We start from the raw sequence: 15,921 nt of genomic DNA, 5'->3' as shown, positions 1-15,921 counted from the left end.
ATTCGTCTCGTAATATATATTCATAATATCAACTTTTTATAAATTTTATTTTTCTGTAATTTTAGAATTTGATTGAAAAACAAATTTCTTTAAAATGCGTAATTCCAGCCTGTTGCAATATCACTAGAACGGGAGAAATATAAATTCTTTCTATAGCTTGATTAACTTAATTATAGGGATCACTTAATTATAAGTTTTTATTTATGTATTTATTTATTTATTTGACAGTACAAAGACTATATGTACTAGTAATTGAATAAGACAAAAATGTTTATTATTGGCCAAGTATGATAGAAGTATTTTTATTACAAGTATGCTACACAAATATTAGGCAAAAAATTAATACATATGACAATAATCATGTCATTTATTCTTAGTTATCTAAAAAAAATCTCTCAAAAAAAAAAAAATCTCCCAAAAAACAAAAATCAAGTAAATAAACCCGAAAGGTTCCTAAGAAAAAAAAAATAGCTATGACTAATAAGCTAATTTTACCAAACAACTCTACCTTTAAAGCTCTTACCACTCAGCTAGTCGAACAACTATTGCAACTGGCTAATTAAACCAATTAATGCGATCAACTCTTACCAATCAACTAGGTAACTGCTAATTATGACCCGATAAATAAAAACTTGTACATATTAATGAGGTTAAACATACATTTTGAAGATTATTATAATTGACAACACAATATTGATAAGAGTAATCTTATACTTTTTATATGGTAAGAAATAATTTATTTACTACATATTTAAACTTTGGTTTAAGAATACTTAACACATTTACATTAAAAAAAAAAAATAGTACTCCCTCCGTCCCTTAATTAGATTTCTACTTCTCTATATTATGTGAGAAATAAATGCTAGAAGTAGGAATCTAATTAAGGGATAGAGGGAGTAATACATATGACAATAATCATATTATTTATTCCTAATTATCTCCAAAACAATCCCTCCAAAAAAAAAAAAAAGAATAAAGTCAAGTAATAAAGAGAGTTTAAAAAACAACCATGGAAGGTTAAAAAAAAAAAAAAAATTTAAGAAAACATATAACGAGCTTTATTACACATCAGCCTTTACATTTCACCACCATTCACAACAAAAACAACTAGAGAGAAACCTCAAGCGAGCGAAAATGGTGATTTTGAAGTTACAGATTTTTAAGGATTTCTGAAGATGTTGCTAAAGTTGAAATTGAATCTAGTTTGACTTATTCAAGGTAATTCTTAGCTCCCTTTGCATTAATCTTGCAAGAGGTACGAGAAAGTTACTTATTCAGTTGGCTTGGGGTTAGAAAAGGACCTTCGAAGCCGCAATGGGTGTACGACAAACCTCTTCACTCAGGTATATTTTGTTTTTTGGATTCAAAATCAATCGAAATGCATTATTTTGTTTATTATTGGTTTCGGAAATAACTTGATAAATTGTTAAATTTTCTAATTAGTCAATGTAATACTATTTTATCTAAATATTACAAGTATTAGATTTTTTGACATAACATTGATTGTATAGATAGTTGTTACTTTGAAAACATTTACAAATTGAACTACAATTACGCACATAACTATTAACAAATTACATGAAATTATTTACAAATAATATAATATTACATGAATTATTTTTAAATTATAAAATCAAATGATTTCTTCAACAAAAGTATTATTTTTTTCATTGGGCCATTGAAATATCAATAACAAACCTGCCATTAACTTTTTCATAATTTCACACATGGAAAATTTAAATTACTTATTGTAAACGAACAATGAAAAAAAAGTATAACTAAAAAACCTTTAAAAAAAAGAAAGAAAGAATATGTATGATATGCCACCATTTTTTAGTTGCTCGTAACTTTTTTTTTTTTGGTTTTGCTTTTTCTCTTTTTTCTAATAGTTGGCGATAAAAAAAATGAGTATATTTATCTCTTATTCAGCTCAAGTGTTTGTAATAAAAAAATAGTTTACTTTTGGTCTATTTTCTTAAACTTTTAATGATACATATTGGAAAATAAATAAATTAATTTGTAATATCATATGAAAAATTGATTTTGATAATCCCAATTTTAAGCGATTTTCTTATAATTTTCTTAACTTTTGATTAGTCTTTAATAATCTTAATTTTCACCTGCTTTTCCTGATACAAGTATGTGGTTGATATATTTTTAATAGAGTAATTTTATCATATTTTATCTCATTTATATAAAAAGTACTACTTGGTAGATAAGAGAGGTGTGAGAGGGAGCGGGACCATTAAAGGAGTGAGAAATGATAAAGTAAAAAAGAGCAAAAATAAATTATTAAATTGTAAGTGATTTTCAAAAATGAACTCTAGCTTATAAAAAACCGGACGAAAAGTGTAACTCTAGCTTATAAAAAAAAAATTTAAAAAATTAAGAAAAGGGAGTATTATTTATCAATTCTCTCTAATTAAGTGCTCGATTATTAAGAAGATGGATTGGATTAATGAGAGAAGAAATTGATGCGATAGAATTGGGGGCTGAACGAGGTTATATGTTTTTTTTAGGGTTTGTGAAATATTTAGATATATTAAGCTTACATATCTAATCACTGATTACAAAAATTGGGCTATCATATAATTATATGATGGGCTACGATATATAAAAAAGAAATTTTCAATGTAACCCTTTTTTTTTTTTTTTTTTTTTTGCTTATTTTTTGTATGATAGCCAATTTCGATTATCTTTTGTGCCCTCTATTTTTAAAAACTTACATCCATGTCCTTAATAAGCGTAAAGCCATTAAATAGTTGTTAACTTTAACCACAATCAACCATTTTCGTTATTCTTTATTCTTCCCTTCATCATTCATGCATGGTTGCCGCCGCCAATCCCAAAACACCCTTCCCCAACAAAAAGAAGAAAAGAAAAAAAGTAACAGGCACCCACCAAAACGGCAAAACCTCACCTAAGAAACCGGTCATTGTAAAGTGCTTGAATTAAGGTTTGGTTTTGATTTTAAATTACTTGATAATGGTATTAATCTTTGAGGAGAAAATCAGGAACCCTAGATTTTGATTGAAGAAGAAGAAAGTGGGGAATGAAAATGGAGTGGGTTGCCGTGTGTAATAACTGTAATATTTTTTTTTTTTACTAGGCTATACTAGGCTCAAATCTTCAAGAGATATCTAGCTTAGGACTGTTGCATAAATATTAAATACCACAAATAGAGCCCAGATAAATTGTGTTCATATCATATACATTGATCATTGTGAATATCTCTTTGATTAAATCCAAAACAGAAACAGAAACAGAAACAGAAATTCCAGGGACATTCTAACCTCTTACATGGATTAGTTGTAACCTCGAGGAAATACAATATCTACACATCAGTAACCCTATAACCAGATCAGACACAAGGATTCTACAAGATACGAAGTATGCTACAAAATAAGAACAGTTAAAGTCGCAAAATTATGAGGATCAAATCACCGAGAATCATCGTATTCATTAACCCCAGTTACAGTGCGTTTAGTTGTACTCGTAGTGCCGTCTTTCATCCTGTATAGACTGGAAAATACGTGCAGCTGATTCCCTTGTAGATTTTTGTGGAACAACTCTGATTACTCTAGTTGGCTTTTCAGCTGGAGAGCCTTCAGAAATCTGGGTGGTTGGAGCCGCAGAAAAAAGAGGAAGTGCGTCTCTTCCTTCCATGAGCGGAACTGTACCTGTTTCCTGTGTTCTTTCACTGGGGCTGCTAGCCGTGCTTCCTTGCAGCTCACGTTCCCTGGGGGGGCGGGGTCTTGCAGCAGGCGCAATGGTTCCATTCTTTTGACTAGGCATATTGAACAAACCCTGATGTTTCATGCTGCCAAAATTAGCACTGGTCCCTACAGGCTGACCTGTTTGACTATATGGGTTTGGACCTGAGAACTGGTTCAGTTGCTCTACAGTTGAGCCTGATACACTTGGGCTCATCATGGGCATGCCATATGGAGGAAAGTAACCCTGCCCGCCAAAATGCATGCCGGGTGGCATTCCCATCCCTTGTAGATAAGGTGGAGTTGGCATTCCATAAGCCGGATTCATCACAGGCGTAAGGCCTTCAGGCCCACAAACTGGGCCTGTAAAACCAGGTGCAGGATATGGCTTGTATACGAGACCTTCTGAAGGGGACATCACAGGCACCAACCATTGATGAGGGCCTGGTTGATGGAAGCTCCAGGGATTCATTTTCGGATCCATATTGGCCGGTGGAAATGATGAGCCTGTGTTGACAGAGGAAGGCTGATAAGCTGCAGGCTGGATAGCATTTTGAGTTGGGACTGGAGGTGACTTAGCAACTGCATTCTCAGCTGTACCTTCCATCTTATCAGTTGCCTTGTGGGAATCATCTTTTGACGAGCTCTTACGAGCAAGAGCTTTTACTGCAAACTCTGAAGAATATTTCTTAACAGCAGAATCCTTCAAAGAAGATTTACCCACAAAAGCAGTGCCTTCTAGCAGCAAATCTGGGGATTCTGCAATAAGTTTTTGTACCTACAAAATATTCCAAAGGTCTCAAAATATGAGGTTTAAACACAGAACTGTAGTATCCTCACAAGTCTTTCTATGCATCTTTAAAGTACCTTTATCAATCTGTGCAACTCGAATATTTGAACAGCAAACAATCTTTGTTGACTGAAAAGAGTAAATTAAGTAGGAGTAAGAATAAGGAAAATTGAAACAGCTAAAGGTCACATAACAAACATATGTAATTTTGCTGAGCCACACCTTAGCTCAACATAACTGCATAAAAAAGACCTACCAGCACACATCTTAACAAGCACTGAATTTTATGATATGCATAATACTCAAACCTCAATATACAAATGTTTCAACAAGTCACTCATATTTGTACCCAGAAAAATGGAAATCAGCATAAAGCCTAGGAATTCACAGATTTCTCCTATTCTAAATGAGATTCTGAAAGACAAGATTAGAAACAAAACAATCACATAGTTATAAGCTTGGGTACAAATTCTTAAATCCTTGGGTACAAGGTAGTGGATGAAATTTGTTTTCAACACGCATCAACAAAATTCTTTAATCAACAATCACTTGAAGCATCAGTGTTCAATAGGCATATTTGATAAAGCTTTACTGGAGGTCTGTCCCATTGGTACCTAATATAACTGCAGCATGATAAATTCATCATATTTTGTTGATTTAGCTATGAGATACTTGGGCCACCTCACCAGCAAACTAATTTTCCTCATAATACACACCCACTGAGAACCAAGGACTTACCTAAGCATTAGTGGTTTGCAAAGCATTATCAAGGAAAGACACATAATATGTTCACCAAAGGCAGAGACAAACGACATAAAATCATGGATGATTGACCGTCTCAAGACTCGCCTCGCACCAAATGCATCGAAACTGTTCTAGATTTTTCATGATGATCCACTGCAGGAATTTATGAAGGTTCGCCAACCCATATAATGGAGGGAGTGATGATCTCCACGGCATCAATATTCCCTCCCTTAAAGCAAATTTTACACTCTGCTTACAGTATCACAAAAATATTCACCACAATCCCAGCAGTTAAGATAAATCCAACATATAAGATCATTGCAACAGTAATTATAAAACAACATCCATAATACAGAAAACTAATTTAAAGATTAGATTTATTTTTGGTAAACTTCTTGGAGATTTGAATTTCTTGCAAATTTCATTTATGAGAGGGAGGTAAATTTGTGAAAAAATCCACATCTATATATTTCTGGCAAATTTCATTTCTGAGAGGGAGGTAAATTTGTGAAAAAATCCACATCTATATATTTCCATGAAACTTTTTTCTGAAAGCCATACTACAATTCAGTTATTAATCTCCCTCTCATGTATAGTCCATTGACCAATAAAATTAAACAAGAGCATTTAGAACACCAATAGGCTACACGACACCTAAATAACATCTTGAGGAACTATATGTGGGCCTCACACATCATGGTATTTACACACCCATCCACGCAGTATCTGACTTCATAGGCGCTTAGATATTATCACAGAGAGCGACATAGTAAGCTTTTGTTTACAGAAAACCCATTAAACAATCAGCAGTTCAAGTATATTCCATTGTCCCTTCACCGGGAATTTTTATCCCAGAGATACGGTAATAATATTTGTCGTTAAGTAACTGAAATTGTGTTAGAATTATGCAAAAAGAGAGTGGAAGAAAGTAATAAAAAGTATATCTTCGTATATTCTTTATTTTGAAATTGACAGTCCTGTCACTATATTAGCATTTCATAAAAGGGAATACTTGATGATTGATTTATGTAAGAACACACTAGATACATGTCTGGTTGCCTACACTTATTATCAAACTAAGCTAAAGATAAAAAGATCACATGTAGAGAGAAAGAGCAGATAGTATGAAATTAATCCAGCATCTAAAATTTTCACAACTCACAACATATGATTTATTATAAAGCCACAAATAAATCTGATCCACAATGGGGAAAAAAATAAAACCTTAGTGAAGAACTAGAATACTTACGTGGAAATAGCAGTTCTAGCTTTCCAAAAATGTTTACGGCCAATTATGCGAACAACGTCGTCAGGAGTTATGTCCAATTCAGATGTATCCTCCATGGAGGTTTCAGAGACATCATCCCCTTTATCTAAACTTTCTTTCTCGAATGTCCTATATTCTTCTACCCTTTGCATTCCACTGCCAATCTCGTTATCACCCCTATAATGACATCCTACACGAGGAGCATGACTCGGCCTCAAGGAAATTTCTTTGCTAGGGTACTCCAATGGCTGTTCTGAAACACCTACAAGATTTGTAGCATCTATAGCCGATACATCATCCTCATGGTCCTGTCGTAAATTGGCATCTGTTTTCTCTAAATTGATAGCTCTGTACCTATCTGGATATCCACTCTGTGCACAAGCATCCTTCCTCCAGTCATCCTTTTCCCTCATCAATATATCAGATGAGTCTCTAGTAGGGGCATCATATACTCTTGAATTTCTTCCATCTAGATTTTTTATTTGCTGCTTAGAGATGAAGTCTCCACTATTTCTGTGGTCAGTTTCTTTTTCACCGGGACTTGGAAGCGCTGTTGAATGACCTGAACCTGGATGATTGCGTCTTCCCTCGTGCATATTATTCTGAGTTTTTCCATTATATAGCTTAATTCCAGGTTGAGAAAATATGGGGACCATAAAATCATCCTCTTCCAATTGCTGCTTCCGATTCTCCCCTTGTACTGGTCGATTTCTTGCATCCACCACTTCAGGACGACTGACTTGAACCTCGTCATAAGATGAGGCTAAGGGTGGCCGATAAAGAGGGAAGTACATACTTTGTTCATGGCAAGTACCCTGCATACATAAACCATAAATGAAAAGAAGCAAAATTCTAATCGTCAACCAGACCTGATCAGTAAAAAAGTGTCAATGAAGATTGAAGACCATGCACAAACAGGGAATGAACATACAACTTAATGCAGAAGAGGGCCTTAATAATTTCAGAATACAGATCAAACAATACAAAGCCAAATTTATAACATAACTCATAGGGCCCATTCAAATTACAACCTGTAATCTCGTATTAGTTTTTATGCCAATTTGCAATGCTACATGATTAAAATGTCACTCGATTCTCCATAGAAAGAACAGAAAGGATGGAAGAGAGGAGAATAGTAACAATTCCCCTGAAATTTTGAAGCTGATTCTATCACCAATGATGCAGCAAGTCAGGGCAACAATAAATAAAGGTAACAGACAAGAAACCAAACAGCAAGTAACAGGACCACAGCAGATCCATATTAATTCTACAAGGTAATAGCCAACCCTCTATTGCTTTACTTCATCAAACTCTCGATATTTACGGAATCATCCTTACCATTAATATGCTTATGGGTGAAGTTTGGAAGTTACAAAGGATGCTTTGATCCCATAGTGGTCATAGCCTCATAGGTTGAGAATTTAGCTATGACAGATCAAGTCTACCACAGTTAGTAAGCACCTCATGCATTGGTCGTACATCTGAATCATGCTTCAGGAGAAACTTTCTCCACCAGCAAAGAATAGATGATGTCCTTGTTGAAATGCTAATTGCCTTTTTATTCTCACTAATTAAATCCTTACTAAATTTACTTATATTATAGGCCTTTATATAATATGAATATTAATAGGATGCGTGTATGAAAGTGACCATCAATTTATCATTTTTCAGATCTGGTTGGAACCATTCAATGCGAGCCTTTTTCCACTTTCTGTTTGGGGGGTGAGATCAACAACCAAAAAGGTCATGTCAGTACATAATATTAAGATGTTGCACCTAGAGGATAGAGACTCATTTATCAACATTTAGAACCAATCAAACAGGCAGACTAGAGATGACAAATGAATGCAATAAGGCTAGACATTTTCCCGGCAGATTGACTTAATTGTGTGTAAGAACGAGTTTAGAGACAAAATAGAAAACAGGGTTGATGTAAATTCACCAACCAGATTGAATGACTGAAGTCAAAGACTAGGAAAAAAAACATAGGAGTTCTGAAATGGGAAAGTCTAAGTTCCTCCTAATAATACATTCCAAATTCCTACAAGGGTTAAGGACTATGCCTTCCACTATCAAATAAAAATAGCAAGCGAATTGCTACAAGAATAACCAAATTAATCACAGAGAACTAATTATGTTGTATAAAATAGGTTGGTAAGCTAGAGATAACAATAGTCATTCAAGAATTCAACCGAGTCAATTGAGGATAAGGAATGCTTCAGTGCTTCACATTAGCTAATTAAAATGTTAACGTTTCTGAATCCCCCACCCCACCCTACAAGATTCATTACCCACTCTACTTAACCTTTCTTTGGTCAGGCAGCTCAGAAACGCAAGGATACCTCTACCTCTATACCTGTGGCATTCAACTGTTTACTGACACATACTTTATATCCACACGTTGACAAAAATACAGTCAAGTCGGGGGCACACCAAAGGCATGGTCCATATATTCCAATTAACACAAAGTAACTACTAAGAAAAGGAATGAGCACTGCAACAACACTTCAATCAACTACAGCACAACAAATCTACTAAGAAAAAGAATGAGCACTGCAGCAACATTTCAATTAATTAAAGCACAAAAAATCAACATCAAAATATATATGAGAACCGGTATATTTATGATTTGAAGAGCCACAAAACCTCACCTGCATCGTTGAAGAAGAAGGAGCCATAGTGTTGTTGCTATTGTGATGAGCACCGGAATTGAACCGCGGTTGGGATGGTATCGTAAGCTGCTCATAGAGAGCCATCTTATTCCTAGGTGGTGCTCTTGGACCTCCTTTCCCTGTATCATTGACATGTAACCTTGGAAACATAGGTCCCATCATTTTATCATCATCTTTCCCTCTCTTCATCTTCTTTCCCCACTTCTCTATGAATTCCTCTAAATCAACTTACTACCTTGCTCAAAACCCAATTATCCACAAAATTTGCAACCAAACCCTAAAAAAACCCCAAATTATCCCATTAAATCACCATACCAACAACCCCTTAATCGAAAAAACCCAATCACCCCATTGAATTACCAAGCAAACAACCCCTCAGTCAAAACCCAATTACACCATTCAATCATCAAACAAACAAACCCTCAATCAAAACCCTCAAATCTAGTAGTAAACTGAAAAAATACCCAATTACACTAAAATTAAACACAAAACCTGAAAATTTCAAATACCCAGAATCCCAAATCGCCAGAAATTGCAATCAATTGAGATATACCAGCCAAATTCAAACTGAAAATGAACAAAAATAAATCAAAATCTTCAAAGTGGAAATAAAACCCAGAAAATTTACCCTAAAATTGAAATCCCTCAGCTTTTTAGCAGACCCAAAAGCCAAAATATTTGTTAAATATCCTCCTTGGGAACAAGCAAGTCTCCTCCAATTCAGTCAAAAAGCTAACCGACCTGAGAAAATTATCCCACCGCAGTGAAAAAGAGTTTCCCCAATATAAGGGAAAAAAAAAAATCAACAATAACAGACAAGAAATCAATGGATATTTCTAATCTAGAGAGAGAAAAGGAATAAGTTCTAGAGAGAGAAACATGAAATGATGCTGTTTTTTTCTGCAGAATTAGGGATTTTCTGATAGAAAGATTGAAGCTTTTTTCCTTGTAGAAAAGAGGAAAGAGCAAAAAGTGTTGTTGAGGTTTGTGGGTCCTGTTTGGATAGAGCTAGAAAACTCCCAAATTTTTATTTTTTTTTTGCCAAATTATATTGTTATTCAAAGATTTTGGACCTTTGAGTTTCTTATTTATGTTATCTAACCAAACAGGGAAGAAGGAAATCATTAGAAAATTATAATTTAAAATTTATTATTGGTTTGGTAGGAGGTAAAATCATCAAATTTCTGGCAAGTTGTTAATTTTATTATTTCTGTATTTTAATTAGAGTGGAAGATGACAGACAGTACATGAGTAGGGCCATTCAAATGTAGAGCAAATCTTAAAATGGATTATTGTTAACTATCCTCAAAATGGATTATTTTAACTATCCTCCAAAGAATAGATTTATGGTTTAGGTATCTGATTATGACTATTGATAAAGGAATGAAAAAAAAAAAAAAAAAAAAAAAAAACAAAAAAAACAAAAAAACAAAGAGAGAGAGGTTTTTGAGGGAAGAATTTAAGGGTTATTTTTTTGGTGAAGTAAGTCATTTATCATGGGTAAGCATGTAAAGTTGAGAAACGTTAAAAAACAAATACGGAGTATAGGTGAGTCACGAGTTTTTAAAATTGGAGTTTTGGTGAAATTTATAATGGTTGTCCTAATCAATACTGCTAACCTTAATGCTCTATTAAAACTTCAAAAGTTTTAGTTATTTTTCTTTAAAAAAAAGTTTTAGTTATTAAAAATAATACTCGTATCTAAATATCAAGTTTTTAAAAATATAATCCAATAACAATGATCATTACTCCCTGTAAGGAGGGTGTTCCCGTCGTAGGGGATCCTTCTCCTTAGATGCCCATGACCCTTTAAAAGCCTGGGACTTTACACTTGTTAGGGTGTAATTAGGATTTGAATTCCTGACTGTGTTGGGGGACCTTGAATTAGAAATGATCTTTTCATCACGCTTTTTTGTAAGAAACAAGTAGGAGTCGCCAATGAGTTTTAGGAAAACTCATAAACCTCATTCATGCCTTTCTCCCAAGTAGAGTTTAGGGGATAATTAACACGAATCGTAAGTTTACCCATGCCTAAATTGGTTTACGTGTACCAGAAATGAGTTCGGGAGCGAGGGTACTAAAATAACGTTCCTTTTAAGGAGGTATCGCTATTCTAGCCCTAGTTACGGCCTCTACTAGCTCTTCCTTTTTCACAATTTCATCACCAAACAATATATGCAACGTGATACCTAAAACTAAGTTATTGATTTTATTTACACGCATTAATCACGTAGGAATTACATTGCAAAAGTCGTTATTCTCATTTAATCAATATTCGTGAATTAAACAAAATAAACAAGATTCGCCTTGGCTTAGATGATCAATCAACATTTAATTATTCAATTCTATTCTTATTTAACGAAAGATAGTATGTGAAATTAATTAATTAAAAGTCCGTTTAAAGCGATCAAACAACACTAATTAATTAATTAATTAATGTTGTTTTAAACAACAAAACAAAGGTGATTGATCTAAGTGCTCGGGAATTTACCACTTCTCTTTGCTAGATCTTCGTTTAGAACACTTATGGACTCCTTCTTGTTTGGGAACCTCCACCGTAGTAACAAGTATTAAAGGGGGTGAGTGATTAGGACAAGAGGATTTGGTAGCACACAAGTTCACAAAGTTTCTGCAAGTGTTTTAGGTTAATTTTATGTCTCCTTGAGCCTCGTATTAAGCCCCTATTTATAGGGAATGGGTACGATTAGGGTTTTGAACATTCTGCCGCAACAGGTGTCGCGCGCATTTGAATGACTTGCGCGCGGCATCTCAGCGCAAGTAATTAGGTTGTGCTGCTATAGGTAGCGCAACTGATTTTCTTGCGCAAGGTATTATGGTAAGATTCGATTTCATATTTTTATGAAATTCTGAATCTTCCGCAAACGCATCACTAGCAGTTGCGCTGGGTGTTGCGCGCAACCTTGTGAGTCGCGCGCGCCGGACCAGCGCGACTCAGTGAGATGCGTGCGGATTTCTCTGCGGCAACATTGATTTTTAACCTAGGCGCCTCTAAATCCGTCATTTTTAGGTTTTAAGCTTGGACTTAAGCCTAATTATGATCGGGCTTAGTTGTTTGGACCTTAATGCATTTGTTTTTGGGTTAGGCTAGTTTATTTTTATGTTCTTGCGATTCAATCAGTTATCCATAAGTGTTCTTCACGTTAATCCAACACGAAGATGGTTTTATTTATCGTCATTGCACTGACAGGAGGCCAAAAGTAGATGTCTACACTCCCTCAGTTTCATAATTAGAAGCCTATTTCTAACATTTATTACTCACGTAATAAAGAGAAATAGGCTTCTAATTATGAAACGGAAGGAGTATTAAATACCAATCTAAACTTGGTCTGGTAATAAGGATTGTACCTTCCATGAGGTTGAGGGTTCAATCTTCACTAGAGACATTTTAAAGGTAGAGAACCCTTACCCTTCCCTTCCCCCCTACTCGTAAAGTGTCTGACACACAAATAAAAGGTACAATGCACGAGCATCTCTTGCTTACAAATAAAGAGAGGGAGACACATGCGTTCCATTCAAGAAAATAAATTTCAATCTTTAACAAGTTTAAATCAATTAATAATTTGCTTTTACTTTATAACAATAATTTTAATTAATTATAAAATTGAAAAACTAAATAAAACCTAACAGTCTAATAGTGCAGGCATCATTGAATAAAATAATTTCACATTCATGGTCGATCATTTCTCCTCCTCAATTGCCCTTGCCCCAATTATAGTTATTAAAAATAACCTAACCCGAGAAACATACTTAAATTGACAATAACATGTGTTCAACTTGTACTTGAAAATTGGGTGAAATTATTGCTGTGTAACACATCCTAAACTAGAATTCGATAATCGAATAGAACTAATACTTTACAACTCACATCGAACTTACGCTCAACTAACTCAACTAGATATTAATAGATAATTAAAGATTTGACATGAATAATTAATTGCCTAAACCCAAAATACACCAGACTTGTTTAGAACTCGAAATCATTCTTTTTCATATATATATATATATATATACACACACACACACACACACACACACACATGAAATTTTGTTAGAACACCTCAACGTATATTTTCATAATATTAACGTTATAATTTTTTTACTTATTAATAATTAGAGATATTAGTCGTTGAAATTGGGTATTGGTAAATATAATATGAAGTTTAAAAAATAAGTGTCACTTAAACATAACAAAGGAATGTAATACTTTGTTTCAAAAAAAAAAAAAAAAAAAAGGAAGTGTAATACTTAGCATACATAATTTAAACATATGAAAAAGAATGGAGGAACAAATTACAAGATTACACATCTTAATTATTTACCCAACTTGTGTTAACTCATAACCAGGGGTGTTAATGAGCTTAGTCGGCTCGCGAACTACTCAAGCTCAGCTCGAAATTTTTACAAGCCGAGACACAACCATGTTTAGCTCGAAAGCTCTTGAACAAGCTCGAATTTTTTTTTTTTTTTTTTTTTTTTTTTTTTTTTAATATTGTAACCTTATACATTGGTAGAATATTTTTAATAAGTCTAAGAAAAATAAATAAACTTAGTTATAATATTTTATATGTTAGAAATAGACATTATATTGTTATTATTTTCGAACCTAAGTCGAGTTTTAGTGTAACTTAACTTGATAATTTAAGCACGAAAAAGCTCAAGACTCTACTTAAACTAGAGCAATAGTATAACGAGCCAAACCTGAGCTACCTAAGCTCGATTTCGACTTGTTAACACCTCTACTCATAAGTCATAACCTAATTACATCCCATCAATTATTAACTTTGACTACACTTGCCATTGGCCCAAAACTAGCATGAGAATAGAAGTCAACCCTATGTCCCTACCTATCTTTTTACCCACATTAACATTATAGAAATACAAACATTTTATTATATCATTAATATAATTTCTTATTACTCTATTAATGTTGGTTTCAAAATTGGGTGAGCAACAAATATTGATATAGCAACAGAAAATGAACTTAATTACTATTTTCATTTTTTAAGTGCCTAACTTTGACCTTTTTTTTTTTTGAATTATAATAATCCCCTTTGACCAATAATAATGATTTATCCATAAGAAAAAAAATAGTCATATTGGTTTTTATAAAAACTTTTTAATGTATAGTTTTTATATATAAACTTTTTATACTTTATACTTATTGATAATTAAATATAGTATTAGTGGCACACACGCCTAGTCAAATTGGGGCACTTAAAAAGACAACTAATAATTGATCGACTTAACCAAAAAGTTGATTTGCGTAAAACTTGAATTCGAAATAAATTGAATATAATTGTTTGTATTCATCTTTGAAATAGAATTTTAAGCTTTAATCATGACTCAACCTCGTATATATCCGACTTGAACCCAATAATGATTTTGACATAATTGTGATTGGCTTAATTCAAACATTACTCAGCTCGACCTTGACATTATATAATCCAACTAAAATTCATTGGATACTACAAATTAGAGATGGCAATGGATCGGATTCGGATCGAATAGAGCTTCACCCGCATCCATCCATTATTCTAATCGCTTCATCCACATCCATCCGTCACCCGCTTCACCCATCATCCATATCCGTTTATCCATCATCCGTGGATGAAACGGGTGGAGCAGATGATTAATGGATGAGTATTAAAGTGAAAAAAAACTCACATAAACTCTAGTTTTTGGTTATTTATTGTTGAGTCCATGAACAACCCACATGTGAGCATTCTCTTGTCCCACACTAAAAGACTAAAGGGGGAGTGTGGTGGTAATGGAATCCCACATTGAAAGAATTCAAGAGTTACCACCACTATATAATACTAAGGGGCTACTCCCCTCATTGCCATATGGTTTTGAGGTGGAACCTCCTTGGTCTTGTAGAGTGGTGGACTTGCACTCTCCCGTGACGAGTGCGGCCTAGACCCGTATTTAACATTTTTACAATAATTTTTTTTAATTTTATTAATAACAAAGGAAACAATAACAACATATTGTTTGAAAAATAAATTTGCAACTAAAAAACAAGTAGTTTTCTTGGACATTTCATATTTTATGATTAAAATTCTTAGATTAAAAATTAAATATATGTTAAAACGGGTGGGTGGATGGTTAGCGGGTGAAAAAATTATCATCCACATCCGATCCGATCCATCACCTGCTTCATCCATCACCCACTTCTAATCCATTTAATTCGGGTTTTTGTCCATTTATTTAAAGCGGGTGGAGCGGGTTAGCGTATACCCATGAAATATTGCCATCCCTACTACAAATGACTTAACCTAAATTGATCCAGGTCAATTTGAGAATAATCTAACCTTTACTTCACCCAAACCAGAATAAACCCACGATAAAACAACCTTTTATGGACTCAACACAAACAAAAGTTAAAAATGAACCCAACCTTAATGTGACTCAAATCAAACCAGACATGCACCCAAAAAGGTAACGACTCGTCACAACATGAATCGACCTTTGCTAATTTGAATTTGAACTTGACTTGGAGGCAAAAGGGACCCAACTTAAAATATGACCTATAGCTCGACTTAACTAGACCCGAACCCAACCTAATTGCCCAAATTGATAGCCCTAGCCTCAATATTTTTCTTCCACTACAACTCAATCCGCACTTTTGATTAATTGAAGAGTTTCAAATAAATTGAAATGGATCTGTTAGAGTAACACTTATCCTATCTTATCCTATCCTTTAGGATACGCAAC

At 33.9% G+C, this 15,921-nt stretch overlaps 1 protein-coding gene across 1 annotated transcript; it reads right to left on the bottom strand.

Moving 5' to 3' along the window:
- Positions 1 to 3,179: 3,179 nt before the first annotated feature.
- Positions 3,180 to 10,197, bottom strand: LOC145591430 (ELF3-like protein 2). The gene is made up of 4 exons (XM_081647875.1): positions 9,166 to 10,197; positions 6,497 to 7,329; positions 4,581 to 4,632; positions 3,180 to 4,491 (listed from the first exon to the last, which is right to left on the bottom strand). Exons 1-4 carry the CDS (start codon positions 9,373 to 9,375, stop codon positions 3,484 to 3,486), a joined length of 2,103 nt encoding a protein of 700 aa, XP_081504001.1. The 5' UTR covers positions 9,376 to 10,197; the 3' UTR covers positions 3,180 to 3,483.
- Positions 10,198 to 15,921: the final 5,724 nt, after the last annotated feature.

Source organism: Chenopodium album, chromosome 18 (assembly GCF_948465745.1).
Source record: "Chenopodium album chromosome 18, dcCheAlbu1.1, whole genome shotgun sequence".
NCBI classification, from domain to species: domain Eukaryota; kingdom Viridiplantae; phylum Streptophyta; class Magnoliopsida; order Caryophyllales; family Amaranthaceae; genus Chenopodium; species Chenopodium album.
This window is presented reverse-complemented; position numbering and strand designations above follow the sequence as displayed.

What these genes read in the sequence shown, in the direction of transcription:
- LOC145591430 (XM_081647875.1), bottom strand. Translation starts at nt 9,375, where the DNA reads ATGAAGAGAGGGAAAGATGATGATAAAATGATGGGACCTATGTTTCCA. An exon ending in GCTAGAACTGCTATTTCCAC is followed by an intron (nt 4,633 to 6,496) that starts GTAAGTATTCTA and finishes TACTCTTTTCAG; the next exon opens with TCAACAAAGATTGTTTGCTG. An exon ending in AGTTGCACAGATTGATAAAG is followed by an intron (nt 4,492 to 4,580) that starts GTACTTTAAAGA and finishes AATATTTTGTAG; the next exon opens with GTACAAAAACTTATTGCAGA.